Source organism: Chelonoidis abingdonii, chromosome 20, assembly GCF_003597395.2.
Source record: "Chelonoidis abingdonii isolate Lonesome George chromosome 20, CheloAbing_2.0, whole genome shotgun sequence".
Taxonomy (NCBI): Eukaryota; Metazoa; Chordata; order Testudines; family Testudinidae; genus Chelonoidis; species Chelonoidis abingdonii.
The window spans coordinates 12,866,832-12,882,722 of record NC_133788.1 but is presented as its reverse complement, the minus strand read 5'-3'; the positions used below and the strand labels follow the sequence as shown (position 1 = coordinate 12,882,722).

General features: G+C 41.9%; 1 protein-coding gene across 3 annotated transcripts in view; it reads right to left on the bottom strand.

The window, feature by feature from the left end:
* The window catches only part of PITPNM3 (PITPNM family member 3), a 344,601-nt gene that overhangs the window by 224,321 nt on the left and 104,389 nt on the right, over positions 1–15,891 (bottom strand). For all 3 annotated transcript variants that reach the window (XM_075074008.1, XM_075074009.1, XM_075074010.1), the window contains exon 2: positions 13,919–14,014. In XM_075074008.1, the coding sequence (XP_074930109.1) occupies positions 13,919–14,014 (96 nt within the window). The remainder of the gene's footprint in view (positions 1–13,918; positions 14,015–15,891) is intronic.

Here is a 15,891-nt window from a genome sequence, read left to right as displayed (position 1 = left end):
TAAAAGGTTTGCATAAAATCACTTGATCTGAAGCATCTCCTGTTAAAAATAATCTCAGTGAGATCTGTGCTGCTGTCATAATGGTAGTATGGAGTAATGGACTGGGCCTGATCCTGTCGGCTCCCTTCAGATGAACTCACATGGACCTCAATGGGCACTTCATATTCAGAGCTGGCAAGGTCAGAGAACTCCTAGTGTGTAAACAAGTCTAGATGTTAATTCCCAGGTTCATGTTCATAATTCACATGCTCCTTTCTGCATCAAGCTTATTTCTTGTATACAAAGAGCACTAGAAACTTCCATAATTATTTATTCCAGAGACAACTCCGAGGGTACTGTATTGACCAATTTTCTATCATTCCAATGGTTAGATCCCCTGCTAGAAGGGTCAAATTATGCTTTAGCTATGATTTCATCTGACCGTATTATAAACCATACAAAATGTAGAGTGATAAACATGCCATGCTTTAATCAATATGTTTTAATGGCAATGATCACCAGTCCTCATGGGACTTGTAGAACATTCATTATTATTGCATTCATCATTCCAGGATACCTAATGTTCTGTGTGATTAGTTACCAGCGAAAAAGAAAAATCACGACTGTCATCATCTAAAGAGGATTTCTAGGATTAAGGCATCCTAGGAAAGCATGTTCATTAAAGAAACATTGTGCATTCTATACTAGTCTATGTAGGTTCTTATCCCATGCTCATGACTATAGTACCTGCATGCCTTCCAGTAGCATGTTAAGCAATGTGACTACACATCTGTCACATGGTGCTTATTCTCTCATCTTAATTTTTTTGTTCTCAGATCTCCCCTATTTCCGAAGATTACAATAGCATATAGGATAGGTGCTTCCTCTCAGTCCAGCTCCTGTTTCTCTCTATTCCCGTAAGAAAGTCATAACCCTAGATGTCTGACAGTCTGATTTGTTATTATACGATCATTTCAGTGGCAAGTTTGCCATCACAGCCTCGATTCAGTAAAGCACTTAAGAATATGCTTAAACCCATTTCTACTTAGGAATATGTGCTTTCAGTGGGACTTCAGTGCACTGTTTTCCAAGGAGGAATTAGTTTAAGCACAGGCTTAAGTGCTTTCCTAAATCTTACCACAGCTCACCGACTGCTCTGCACTCTGGCTCTGCCAGTCCCTGCCCCTGCCTATCCATTCTCCACCCGTAAGAGGCTGGTGGTTGCTCTCCACCCCACACATGCTCTGACAACATGGATAGCTCAGACAGGGTTTCTACTCCCCTAAATGACACAGGGCTTATAATCGAGGCTCAAGTAACCTATTAAAAGGATTTCAAACTCAATACCGTCTTCGTCCCGCTAATAAAACACACCAGAAAAAATGGGTGAGTAGCACAATAATTGTCCTCTTCCATTTTTGCTGTGTGTTGCTGCTTGTTTATATAAACCATTTGGTTCTTTTTACAGAACAACATGAGACAGAATGACTTATGGGGCTGCCCAAAGGTAAAAACAGTATTGCCTTTATATGCTTTACTGTGGCACTGAGCAGCAAGTGCCAGACAGCTCCTGGTTTAACAGGGTTCAGAAGCTTGAGTTCTCTCCTTGCCATCCAGCCACGGCTCAATGCACTTTTTCCAAGCCATGATGAGTGAGGAAATTGGTAATGTAGAACCCTTCACTTCTGCAGAACTCAAAGCACAGTCAAGCACCAAGCCCAAAGTAGCAGAGCACCATGGAACTTTACAAGAGCTTTAAACAATGGCAAAATTATGAACAGTAAATGGACTTTTATTTGTCTTTCATGATTCCCTTCAGTTGTTGCTACTGATGGGCATTAAATATAATTTATCCACTATACCTTTGCTTTTTGTGCCAAACTATAATTATCCTAAGATAACTACTCATCTTTAGGGATAAATCCCAGAGCAAGAGGGAAAGGCAGAAAGAGAACAAGAAGATTCAATATGCAGGTCACATATTAACATTTTTTAGCCTCTCTCTGCATCAGTACCTGTAGCTCCCACAATATTTGTCTAGAACTATCTAGTCTGAAGCCACTTGGCCAAGATCACAGGCTTCTGGAAGAGTTTGCATCTAAAATTCTGTATTGCATTGGGAAGGTCTAAATATAGATTTACTTTGTTAAAAAATATCTGAATTAAAAGAGTGCATGTGTTTGTGGGGGTAGAGGGTGGGGTTTAGTCGGCATTACCTCATTAACTAAGAGAACAGTACAAGAGCCTCGAAATTTTCCTTCAAATCTTGGTGTTATTGAGGGGACTGTCCAGAATTTCCCTAAGACAGCCATACAATTTCAATCTGTTGCTTTACATGGAACACCAATGGTACACTGGCTCTGTGCACAGAAGAAAATTTCACCCTCTGTGATGAAGGCATATAGCCCCAGAAGTTTAGAGGTATTTGGGCACCTATAGATGCAGATAAGTGCCTAATGGAATTTTCAGAAGTGCCTAACCCACACTGCACAAAGGTGCTTTTGAAAATCCCACTGGGTGCTTATCTACATTTTTATGTGCCCAAGTACCTTTAAAAATCTGGTTCACAATTACTTTCCACTTATTCTATGAACAGAGCGTGCCAATTCCCACTTCCCTGACTTCCCCCAAATGGTGGCTTTGCCACAAGCTCTGAGTAAGAGGCAACTTGCTGGTCCCAGTGGCAAACCAGGAATCAGCATGTATCAGAGCTACACTCTGGCCTCTGGCTCCCCCTGCTCCACTGAGGAATCAGCAATCTGCACCAACACAATATATCTGTGCTAACAAGTGCATTGGGAGAGGTGGAGCCACAGTTCTACCCACCACCCATGCAGGAAAGGGAGTAGCAGCCCCATGAAGGCTGCTCTCCTGCCGCCCCTCTGCACTGCAACTGATGAGGATGACACAGGGGTGTAACAGCAGCCATCCATCACGGTACTCACCCGTGCCACCCTGAGGTCAGTTGCTGATTAAGAGCTGTGCAAAAGAAAAAAAAAACCCACAAGTTCTTTTTGTTTACCTGCTGGTAATACACACCAAGGGAATTTACACAGGCAGTAAGGCACCCAATGCCAACTGAAGCCAAAAGGAGTTGGGTGACTAACTCCCATTTGTGCCTTTGAAAACCTCCCCCCCGACCCTACCCTACCCCACTCTGCATGCGTGCGCGCACACACTCTCACTCATTCTGTTTTGGAAAGTTCAGAACAAAGTGCAACCACTACATTTCATCCTGACCACTTTAGTCTCATCAGTATCTTGTGTTCTCCGTCTATATGCCGTATTCATTGTTTGTATTACCTTAAATTGTAAGCTCCTTGGGGCAGGAACTGTGTCTTTCTTCGCTATGGTGTTTGTACAGCACCTAACCCAATGGCAGTCTGGTGTACAACTGGAGTCCTTTGTTGCTACTGCAGTACAAACAGCGATTACCATTCTTTCTACTCACCAGAATGTGTGCGCAGAAATGAAAGGCAAATCATCAGAAGTCAAAAGCTGTCATTTCGCTGCAAAATACATTTTTGCTGTTTCTACAACCTTTCCATACACACACACACACAATTGGTTTAGTGGTGTCACAATAGCGTTTGAAAGGACACTTCATTTATTTATTATTCTGTGGTTCTGTATATTGTATCAAGGCCAGGAGATTGAAAAATATGTTTCTGCTTCCCCTAGCCATGATGAATGAACTGGAGTGCTGCTCCCAGCTAAAAGGGTATTTTCTATACATGAGCAATTCTAACTACTTCTCTCACCCTCTAGATACTTCAATCTCACTTCAACGTATTCCTCTGTCAACTCTCTAAAAAAAAAATCTATTAGCAGCTGGTGTTATTGCAAGAAGTGCTAAGGGCAAAGAACACTAATCGTAACTTTTTGAGGATGACTCAAAAGCAGAAATTCGAGACATTCAAGGCCGTTTTTTTAAAGCTCATTACTATCTTTCTAATCATAAAAAGGTATTGAAGTTCATAGTAGAAATGCTGCCCAACCAAAGGCCTTTGGCTTTTAGGGAATGAAACACCAACTGTATGTGTATTCAGATCCAATACCTAGTTCCTGATACATCAACATCATCACTAGAGGTATTCTCTTTCCATTGCACCATCAGAACCTCCTCTGCTATTCAACTTCAGCCCTAGGCTTAACCAAAGGCAATTTTAAACATGCAAGTATAATGAAGCATGTGAGAGGGGGGGGGGAAAAAAAAAAAAAACAACAACCAACCTTTCAAGCCAAGTCTCTACTACAAACAGCAGAAACAGCCAATTCAAAGGTTTGAGACAATAAGTGGATCTGCTCTGAAGCTGTGGCCTGGTGTAACAGTGTTCTGCCCCTTTAAGACTGGGGGGCCTGCAGCCCCCCAAAACCAGGCATTTAAGCCTAGAATAGGGATTCAGACCCAGCCAGGAAGGGGTCCGGTGATTCTTATAAAGGCTTGAAAGAATTCACTTACTGAAGAACTGCAGAAAGTTAGATGGGTCCTGTGTCAGGACCTGACAACAGAAAGACACACAAGGGGAAAGACCATTTTGCCCCTGCAGAAGACCCCAAGTCAGGAGGAAAGCCCAGGTTTATATGTGGAACTGTGTTATTGTGTTAGAAGGCCAGTGCCCTAAAGGAAGGGCCTGAACAGACTTTGGGGCTGCGGTTATCTTTCCTGGGCTGGAGGAGACAAGACAGCAGCCCTCGCAGAGTGTGACAGTCTGGACCTCTTTCCATCAGCTCTGGCGAGAGTGATTCAAACTGAGATGGTGACAGATCTGATATGTTTATTTCAGGTGGGCAGAACGTGCATTCTAAATCACATCAATCAGAAATAGAAGCTGATCACAAGGAGAGAGAGGTCGTCCCAGCACCAAGCCCACGGCAACTGCAGGGAATGGCTATCATGGGATATGCCCACCCAATCCTAAGAGCTGGATGTTTATTCTTATTACATTTTCATTTAGTCCGCATGCTTCTCCCTCTGACCTCACTCTCCAATCCTGTTGCTGCTTAGTTAAAAAAAGAAGATCCTTACATATGTTTCTATGAGCCCATCTTGGCATTTCTGTTTGACAATGGAGACCTCCCACTCACATAGCTCATCTCATCCAAGGACGCCCAAGTTCTAAAATGGAGAAGAGGAAGCTATCTACATTCTACCTCTGACTCGTCTGTTTATAGGGTGCCCGTCACTGCAATATCGACAGTGCATGGCACCATTATAGTTACACAATTCAGTTTGCACCAACTTATCCAAGACCCTCTATCTTTGATCAGTGTGGTGGTTCTGCTCTGGGCCTTACCCAGGATATGCACATCCTGCTTTAGCTTGTAAGCAATCCCAAATTGAACAGTATGTCCTGTGCTGGGCCCAATTAGGGCTTCGTACAATGGTATAACATGATTTAATCTTTCGTTGATTACAAAACCCTGTTTGATGCCACCTGAATCCACTGACCTGGGCCGCCTTTGTTTCAGTTCAACTATCAGGAATACCTGCCTGTTACAAAAAGGATACTGATTAAGATTTTCATAGCTGCCTTGAGGACTTAAATGTCCAAGTCCCATTACTATGGGCTATGGGTTACCTATGCAGCCACTACTCCGTTGGTGCTACATGTCCCTCTGCATGTCCACTCCACAGAATCATAAACTATAAGGGTTGGAAGGGACCTCAGGAGGTCATCTAGTCCAACCCCCTGCTCAAAGCAAGACCAATCCCCAACTAGGGTGACCAGATGTCCCGATTTTATAGGGACAGTCCCGAAATTTGGGGCTTTTTCTTATATAGGCTCCTATAATCCCCCACCCCCGTCCCAGTTTTTCACATTTGCTGTCTGATCACCCTATCCCCAGCTAAATTATCGCAGCTCAGGCTTTGTCAAGCCTGACCTTAAAAATCTCTAAGGAAGTAGATTCCACCACCTCCCTAGGTAACCCATTCCAGTGCTTCACCACCCTCCTAGAAGATGAGAGTCTGTTACAGCCCCAGAGGTGGATTCTTTAGCTCAGGCTCTTGAGACTCTTCCTTTTAGCACTAGAGGTCCCTGGCTGAATCCCTGGTGTCAGCCAAGATGGTGGCGGTCATACCTATATATAACACCATACAACTTTAAGGATGTAGTCCAAGTAAGGTGACCAGATAGCAAGTGTGAAAAATTGAGATATCTGATCACCCTAAGTCCAAGCTTTTCAATAGTGGCTAATGATTTTTTGGATGTCTTTGTATTTGAGTGTCCCATACCCTAACACCCCTTAGAAAGGCTGCATTTTCTGGAAATGCTGGGTTCTCCCCTTCTAAAGATCAGGGACCTCAAGCTGTGCACTCAAAATCTGTCTGTAGCCTTATGACCCTATGCCCAGACTGCCTGGTATAAATTGCACCTGCTATATACCATCAGTGATTTTCGTCTTTGGTATTCTGAATTCATACTTCTCAAAAAAATATATTTCCTTGTCTTGAGCTAGGCTGCATACTGCTTCCATTTTCATGGTAATGTACTACTAATCAAAGTATTGTGCAGAGTCATTAACTTTACAAAAGAGCAGCTAATGGGACCTGTATGCAAGCTGTGGGGGGAAATGAATGCATCTGCTCACAGGAGATGTGTATAACAGGAAGAGACAACATTTAGCTAAACGGGTGTCATAAGCAAAATCAAAGAAGATATGCAGGGTTAAGGAACAGGATCTCACACCAGTGATGTCCCCCTCCCCTCTTCTCCAAAGGCAGAGGTCTCCACCTGAAAGAGGGAGGTTTTTGTAAGGAAATGAGAGGACTACAGCACAATTTCTCTATGGGCTCCTCTCTCAGAAGCCTGTCCCACTGGTTGTAAGCTTCTATCATGCTGCGAATCCAGGTCATCTTACCAAATTCTGTAACTGAGGCGTGTCAATCTAGCAACGACTTTCCAGGAATTGTCATCTAGGCCCGTGTGTGTTTAATTATAGATTTGACTTCACGGCAACTGGAAGTGTGATTGCAGAACATGTCAACATACTCCAGCTAGTTCACTATACCGCGCCTGGGTACCAACAGCAGTGAAGCCACAACACCATGGATTTCAGTGCAGGCTAGCTGATCGAATAATTATCTGAGGACCCAGGCAGATTTGTACTGCCCGTCTGGAAGCCTGGGCTGCCATGGTTGCACTGCTCTGGTACCCACATTGGGTTAAAGGCTGCTGGGATGGAGTACGTTTACACGTGCTGCAATTACAGTCCCTGATTGCAGTATAAACATACCCCATCTCCTCTCAAATTGCCAATGAAAAGTAACTGTAGCTAAGCCAAAGTAGGCATTTTTAGGTGCTCGTATGGCTCCATCACATCTGTGTCTAAGTATTTAAAAATAGGCTTATTTTAAAAGGTACACTGAAATGCCCCATCTTGAGACAGTTGCTGCATGTTGCACTGACTGCTAACATTGAAGCAGAGACACGAGACAGTATCTCTGCCAGCATCCATGATCATATAGGCATGGAGAAAGTGCAACTACCAATTCTGTGCAAATACTGTTACAGCCACAGACCTAAGGAGCATGGAGCAAGCATAACATGACACCCCTGTGGAGGCTGTCAGCGGCAGGGAATGAACCAGTGACTTCTGGATCTAAAACGATGAACATCTACTGCCCAAGCTAAATGTCCCACATGTGAGAGCTCCAAGGCCATAACTGCCTCTTAAAGCTTCATATGACCATCTGCTAAAGGGAGACAGAGAGCCACAATAAGGATGAGTTACACAACCATTACAGAATACTATACAGAAAATCTCACATATGGCGATCAGCTTCTGCACCAGAAACCGAAGGAAGAGCATGGCTACCTGGAGTTGCAGTTGTATTTGCAGAGTAAAAGTATCCACGACTGGCACACGGGGAAAAAGCAGCAGCACCACTGTATTAGAGCCAGTTGCATCAGCATAAAATGGTTAGAGGAAATAACATATCCTATCTAGTGCCAGAAATAAGGGAAGAATTTTTAAAGAGGTGTCAAGAACTTATTTGATTTCTCTGGAAATCAAAGATCTCATGCACACACACAAAAAACGTATGCTACCTTGTCATGGGTTTTAAAAATCCATACAACATTGAAATAGAACTTTTAAATGCAACCATACATGTATATTGGCCTAAGATTATTTATTTCCAGGGAAAGTCAAATAAGTTCTTGACACCTCTTAAAGTGCTTTCTCCTTATTTCTAGCACTAAACAACTATCCTATTTCTTCCTATCCTTTTAGGCTGGTGCGGTTGGCTCCAGCACAGAAGCACTGAAACTTCTTCTTGGGTGTGCCCGTCTCTGTTTCTTTTATTCTGAAAATACAACTGCAACTCCAGACAGCCATGCTCTTCCTTCGGTTAGCGGCGCTTAATAGATATGGATTATGGAAGCATAGTGCCGAGACTGGGTCTCAAATTCAATCTCAGATGTCCACATCCATTGCTAAATGGATTAAGCATCACTCCTGTGATTCATCTTCTACTTAATTGGTATCACATTCCTCGGCTGAGCCTATTTAGACTTAAAATGAAACCACTGAAAAACAAAACATGTTTTTGGTGCACTAAAGGAAAGACCTATTAAGGGCAAACCTATCGCCGCAAAAGTGTGCTAGGTGAAAATAGCACATTTCAGGAAAGTTAATAAACCATTTTTAACTGTTAAAAGCTATGCAGGAAGCCTGGCGATTCTTCTCTTAGGGCTTGTCTGTACTTAAAACACTACAGTGGTGCCAACAGAAGAAGAAAATCAGACTCACTGTTTGACAGTTAAATGTGTATTTTTACACTCCCCACCACTAACTGAAAAAATACACACAGTTAAACAATATAGGTCAGGTCCTCAGCTGGTTTGAACTGGCGTATCACCAGTTACTTCAATAGAACTATACTGATATACATCAGCGGAAGATCAGGTGCTATACTTCTTCTGCACATTCAGAATCCTCTTCTTTCTACATCTCTTCATTCATATCACTCCATCCCAAGAAATTACTCCTCCTTTGCATTAGTGAGCTCCTGGGAAAATAGATTTGAGATAGATCTCGATATAATGCGACCCGATATAACACAAATTCGGATATAATGTAGTAAAACAGTGCTCCGGAGTGGGGGCGGGGGGGCGCTAGGCACTCCGGTGGATCAAAGCAAGTTCAATATAATGCGGTTTGGCTCCCGAGGACAGCGTTATATCGGGGCAGAGGTTTACTTGAGAAAATATATCTCAAGCATATATTTGAGAACACATCTGAGATACACATTATGCTTGTTTTCCATTTCCTTATGGGATAAGACTTTCCCTGCTCTGAAATCTGCATTAGTCAGGAATTATTCCTTCTAAAAACCATCCTAGACAGCCTGTGCTATACAAGCCACCCACCCAAGTACCCTGCAGCACTCTTTTAATCATGTTCTAACACAAATGTTAGCACGGTTTCCCTGACAAATATGTACAGGGATTTTATGGCTAATATTTTTCTAGCAACAACCTTGTTTAAACATGATTGTTGCTGGCACAGCTCTGATCCACTACATTACTCATATACTGCCAAAAAGTCAGCCCCATATACTCATGAAAGCACCAAGTCATCACTCTAGTTGGAAAAATGTTTTTCCAAGTTAGCAAAATCACTCTGGCTAAGAAAAAGCACCACTTCCAAGAAACGCAAACATCTTTCCTGCTTTTAGGGCCAAATATTCAAACATGCATAATGCAGCTTGGGTACGTGCATACCAACCACTACAGGCTGGCATGGGTACAAAGTTTCATGTATGAACACACCTCACCTTCAGTAGCTCAGGGCATGATCCAAAGCCCATTGAAGACTGAAATCAATGGAATGTCTTCAATTGATTTTAACGAGCTCAGAATCAGGCCAGTGGATTGTGCGGCAGTGCACATGCAAGTTTCTGCCTACTTGGCTTTATCTTTTTTAGCTAACACAGTCCACTCTTGTTTGTCCACAGTAAGTCACTGGACAAAGCACGGAGAAAGATGGAACGCATCACAGTGCGCCATAAGGGTCATCATCTACTCTACCTCCAATACAGACTCCCTACAACAGTAGCTTTGCACAATGCAAATTGCTTTGGTCCCACCTCAGGCAGATATTACACTGAGGAATGTTTTAGTCACTTGAGTTGGTTTTTCATATGCTAGCAGTGACGTGCTCTGTACAATGTCCCACTGCAGCAGCTGAGATCTTGTAGTCATCCCCTGTAAGAAATAGTGCAACCGTGCAAGGCTCTTCCTTCCAGAACACATTCCACCTGTGGAGCCAAGCGAGCTCAAGTCTGAGCTCAACCTAAAGGGCAAAACGCAAAAGCTTTTTTGTAGAATGGAGATTTGAATTAATTTACTGTTTATTAGTTACTGTCAAGGACCAGGGAGTCTCCACACACACAGCAGCCATAGGATTTTAAAGAGGTGCTCAATGGGGTGATTCAAACATCTTAAGATTTGTTTTCATATTTAAAAAAAAAACAAACAAACAAATGAGGTGAGCAGTTGAGCTGCCATGCTTACAACTATACATTATACTGAGCCTGTATCGCACAGACTAAAGGCTGAAACTCCTATTAGCCATCTCTTTGTGGTATTAAACTCCTAGAAAGAGGGAGGGTAACAATACTATGAGGTACACGAGTTCATTAGGCAATTGATGTCCATGGATATTAAATATTCTCTCAGATTTATGTCCAGTGGCACTAACTCACCAAATCATCATCATCAAGAAGGAAAAAGCAATTGCATGCTCTCTCAACTTCAATCTATTTGTCAAGTCATTTATTTTCTGAAAAATGCAAAAAACAGTTCTTGGTTAACCACTCTCAGGTTTCTCTTTAATAGTGGTGCAACTCAAGCACAGCTCAAAGCCAGGAGATCTGAGTTCTAGCCTCAGCTCTGGCTGAGATGTGTTGTATGACCTCGGGCAAGTCATGTATCACTCTGTGCCTCAGTTTACCCATATATAAAGGGGGTAAATAATATTTATCTGCCTTTCAGGGGTGTTCTGGGACTTAGTCCATTAATTATTTGTAAACTACTTGAAGATTTTCAGATGGAAGGACCTACAGAACAGCTCACTAGTATTTTAATTCTAATTTACAGAAGCACAGAAGAAGCCTGCAATGCTATGCATTTTTCTTGGAGTCAGGAAAGACCCTAAACAGCATGCTCTCATTATGACTACGCAGAGGTCAGGGATAAGAGAATTTTGTTCTAGAGATTGAGCTTACAAATAAATGAAGGGGGAGGTCATAGACACGTCCCTCTGCAATTTCATCCAGAAAACATTACAACCACCTTGTCTGGGCTATTGCTGTAACTTTACTGGGTCCATTTCTATCTTCTGTGATTCCATATGATGTCAGCAAGTTTCATTTGAGAGTCATGGAAACAGATTCCCAGGTCAACTTCGTTCAGCCCAATAACTTACATCTTCCAGAAGGCATCCTGCAGAGCTCTATGTACACTCGAAAGCTTGTCTCTTTCACCAGCTGGTCCAATAAAAGATATTACCTCACCCACACTGACTCTCGAATAACCTGGGTCCAACACAGCTACAGCACTGCACAGAAAGACTTTCATTTGAATACACTTGCATACCTTCTGCAGCCCTCCACTGCCCCACATGGATGGCAACGGTAGGAACAAGAATGGAATTTTGTCCCAAATTTTATGATGAAATTTTATTTTAAACAGATTTTTATTTCTTTGATTTAGAAATCAAGGGTTTGCCTTTCAACTATGGAATAAATATAGCTCTTACACAGATAGCTTGTCTTTCAAGTATCAAATTGCCATTAATTTTACAGCTACTGTAAGTGATTCACAGAGAGCAAAATGGAAGGAGAGAGGCTAAGGAATCTGTTCAAAGCCATAGAAGGAGCCACTGCCAGAGGCAGGGAGAGAATTCAAAAGTTTGTGGTTCTTAGTCCTGTGCTCAGACCCCAGTTCTCCCCAGGTAATCTATCAGCTGTACTAATCATACATATAGAATGAAACAGCCTGTGGTAGGGAGTAGGATATTTCTGATTTATGTTCACGTAACTGAGATCAGAATAGCTCCACTGAAGGCAGTTCAGCTATTCTAGATTTACCACCAGTGGACCTGGGGTCAGAATCTAACACAGTGGCTGTATCTCCTCTGAAGTTACACTACTGATCATTTGAACAAAAAAAGTGCTTGGATTTTCCTCTTCCTAAATTTGCCAGACTGCCTACGTCATTACACGAAGTATGTTTATAGCAGATTTTCATATTTGCACTGTCATCTTCTTTGCAGCAGCCTTTTTGTCTTCTTCCCCTCCCTTAGATTTTGCAAGCAAACCAAAAAATAAAAATAAAAAAACCTGACAAAAATGTCTCCTTCATACTGACTTTCAACTCAAAAATATGTCAATGTGAAAACCCACCAGGTGGCTCTCTAATGAACGCAGGATGGCTCTCCAATAATCCCACCAACGGAAAAGAAAAACCATTTTGAACTTTCAAATTTGATTCCAAGACAGCAGACAAAGCAGTCAAACATGCATGCCTGGATATTACCTAAAAACACCAATTACCTTTTGTGGCACCATCAAGCATCCCCAGACATCCAACAGACACACAATAATGAGGCAAGAACCTAGAAAGTTCATAAAATTAATTCTATCTGCTCCAGAGAAGCCATGTTCAAACAGAGAGTGGAAGCATTTGGAAAATGTCAGCTCTGTACTATAAATATCAACAGATGGGGAAATTCAACAATCTCAGCCATTAGAAATAAAATATACATTTTCTTTGTTAAGCATTGAATGTTTTTTCAAAAAGAAGTCATCAAAAGAAGCCTGCTGAATATGCCATTACCCAAAACAATCAAATGGAAAAAAAATGCATGTGCTTTCAAACCAGCACCTGGACATTTTAGCTTTGGCCTGTAGGGTTGTTGTTTCTTCATTATTTCAAACACATACGTACACACTATAATCAAGCAACTTAGGGGGGAAAAAATCCTCTTGCTTCTGGACAGATTGCACCGCCCTTTAAAATTACTAAGCATTACAAATCCCATAAATTCACTGAACTCTTTTTCTAGTCCTCTTCACTCCTGGAATTCAGGCACCAATGCAACTTGAGTTTGCATCATCTATTGGTGTGTAAAAGAATCTTATTCCACCTCAACAGCCCACATTACAAAATTGCTACAAGTAGATTTCTCAACACTGACAGACTCAATCCTCTCCCATAGGGAAAAGACCCAATGGAAGCATGCAGTTTAGCTGTTCGCATTTTTAATTTCCTGTAGACAAAACCACGTCAGCCCCAATCCAAAAACTCCCCAGCATGTTACAGAAGACAACCCAGAATTCCCTAGTAAAAGTTGTTCATGGTCTGTCTAAGAGACGCAGGAGGTTACAGAAAGAAGTTAGCCCTTCAGATTAACCTGTTGACTGCATTCATTATGGTTCATATCCTGAAGCTCTAATTACGCAGTTTTCATTCATTCACAAAACTCTAATAGACTTCAGGGGAAGTTTTGCCAGAGTAAACATGGAGGATCCAATTTTCAAAGATGCTGAGCACTTGCAACTCCCATGGGCTTCATTAGGAGCTGTGGGTGCAAAGTACTTCTGATGCTCTGGTGATGGGTGACATCTGAAGGGATGATTAATTGATAGGCTAGATAATCAGGTGCCTCAGGATTTGGCTTTTAGGTTCCAATCTTGCAAAGATTCACATGAATGCTTCACTTTACACACTGATTGGCCTCATTGACACCAATGGCAATACATGCATTGTGCCATCTAAGCACATCCATAAGACTTTGCAGGAGAGAGGGCCTGAAGTCTACAAAACTTGACCTGGCAGGTAGAAGATTAAAAAGCAAATCCAAATGTGGTTACTTATGTTAGTGCCGTAAAATTCTGGGGGTGAAGAAAAAAAAAATCAGTACATACCTCGGGCATCAAAAAATTCATCATCTGAGCTCTCCACAGAGTCATTAATGATGTTCTGCATGTGCCACTGAGCGCCACTGAATCTGCGCGGACCAGCTGGAAATAAAGACAGACTCACATTAACAAAATTAAATGATGATCCACTCGCCAAGCTAAAAAAATAAAAAGTCTAATTAAGTCCTCGTAAATTGTGTGAAATGCTCATTTTGACCAATTCATGTTTTTTAACCTAATGAGAGGGCCACTCAGAACATGGGGGATGACAACAAAAATTATACCTTCTGCAAAATCATCTGAATTAGAATGATTAAAGCAAACCCTTTGTTCGGGTTCAGTGTGCAATGCTTTCACCAAATGGAGTGACTTAAAACAAAGAAAAATTCCACTCAGTTGAACTTGTTAGACCATTACATTCCAATCTCGCCCTCAAGCTGTGCAAATACTTCTAAAAGGCAGAAAGAAGCATTTCTTAGGGACAGCAGAGCAGCTCATGTTAGAAGTGAATTTCTTCCATAGCTCTTATGAAGATGCACCATTCTGTTTGGTTTTCAGATTTACATGCAAACTACTGAATTTCCCACTCAGTCAATGTCTTCCCCAAATGAACACCAAAGAGCTGTGTTTTCTTTATTGTTAACAAATGTTTCTATAGCTTTTGACAGAAGCTTGGCATTTGAAGATAAGAAGGCCAAAGCATTTTGGAAGAGCTAAATAACAGCGTCATATTAATATATCGAGGACACATTATACAACCTTACACTGATATGAAAACATGAAGCTATCTGTATAGTTTGCGTCATCCATTCCTCACATGTGATGATGTGTGGTACCTGTGTATGACAGGACTACACCACACTTCGAACAGAATGTAACAAAATGTCTAAGAACTGAACCATTCAGAGAGATACACAGCTAGGGACAAAGCTGGAATTTGGCCAGCAGTCTCCCAGGCTAATATTGCCACAATTTTCATCCATTTAGTGCATTCATATACACAGGCTGTATCACAAGACATGTACACTTACAAGCCCGCTTCAAACCAATGGGAGGGCCAAGGGGGAAAAGGTCCATCATTAACATTTTAGAACTAAATTTATCTTTTCATGAGCATCTACTTACCATATCAAAACAGCTCCCTAAGTTTTATTCACTCAGTGAGTCCCCAGAAGAGGTGGATTCAAACTATGATGGCCCAATTGGCCCATCTTAATTTGGTGGCCTTCTGACAAATCTTATTATCTTGTAATAATACTTCCCTCTTCTAACAGCGCTCTTCACTCTTAGACCTCAAAATGTGTTACAAAAGAGGTCAGTATCACAACCCCTGTTTTATAAACAGCAAAATGGAGGCACCAACTGGTGAATGAACTCACCCAGCTGGCCAAATGTCAGAGCTGGGGAAAGAACCCACCGTCTTCCAAGTCCCAGTCTAGCACCCTGTCCAATGGAGTGTGCTGCCTCTCAATCTCTATAACCCTTTCTCTCTCCTTGACTGTTCTTTTTACTTACACACATCCCCCCCCCCCCCAAGAGAAGAAGACACCAGCCTGGTGTTAAGTAACATGGTGGGGATTTAATAGCCAAAGTCTTTTCCTCCATCTAGCATTTTGGTATGGTCCTTGATAGAGAGATTAGGCCAACCACAGCATTTGGCTTTCCATCTGAACTCTGTCCGTCTCCGAGTTGACGTCACCCTTCTGCTACTCGTTAGTGACAACTGATGTCCCCTGTTAATGCAGAAGATTTTGGACTCCTCAGAGAAATCCACAGTCACCAATTTATGTGATTTCATTGTATGAAAATGTAAGAGTAGAGCTACTCACTTAGCAAAGGCCTAGGGAACAAGCAATCATTGAAAGCTTTTTAGCGATCTTCATTTCTACGCGGCCAGAATCAATAATCCACTGTGCTGCTATCAAACCCACCCAGAAAAAGCCTTTGCCTATTTTACTTTAATACAAGTCAGTAACATC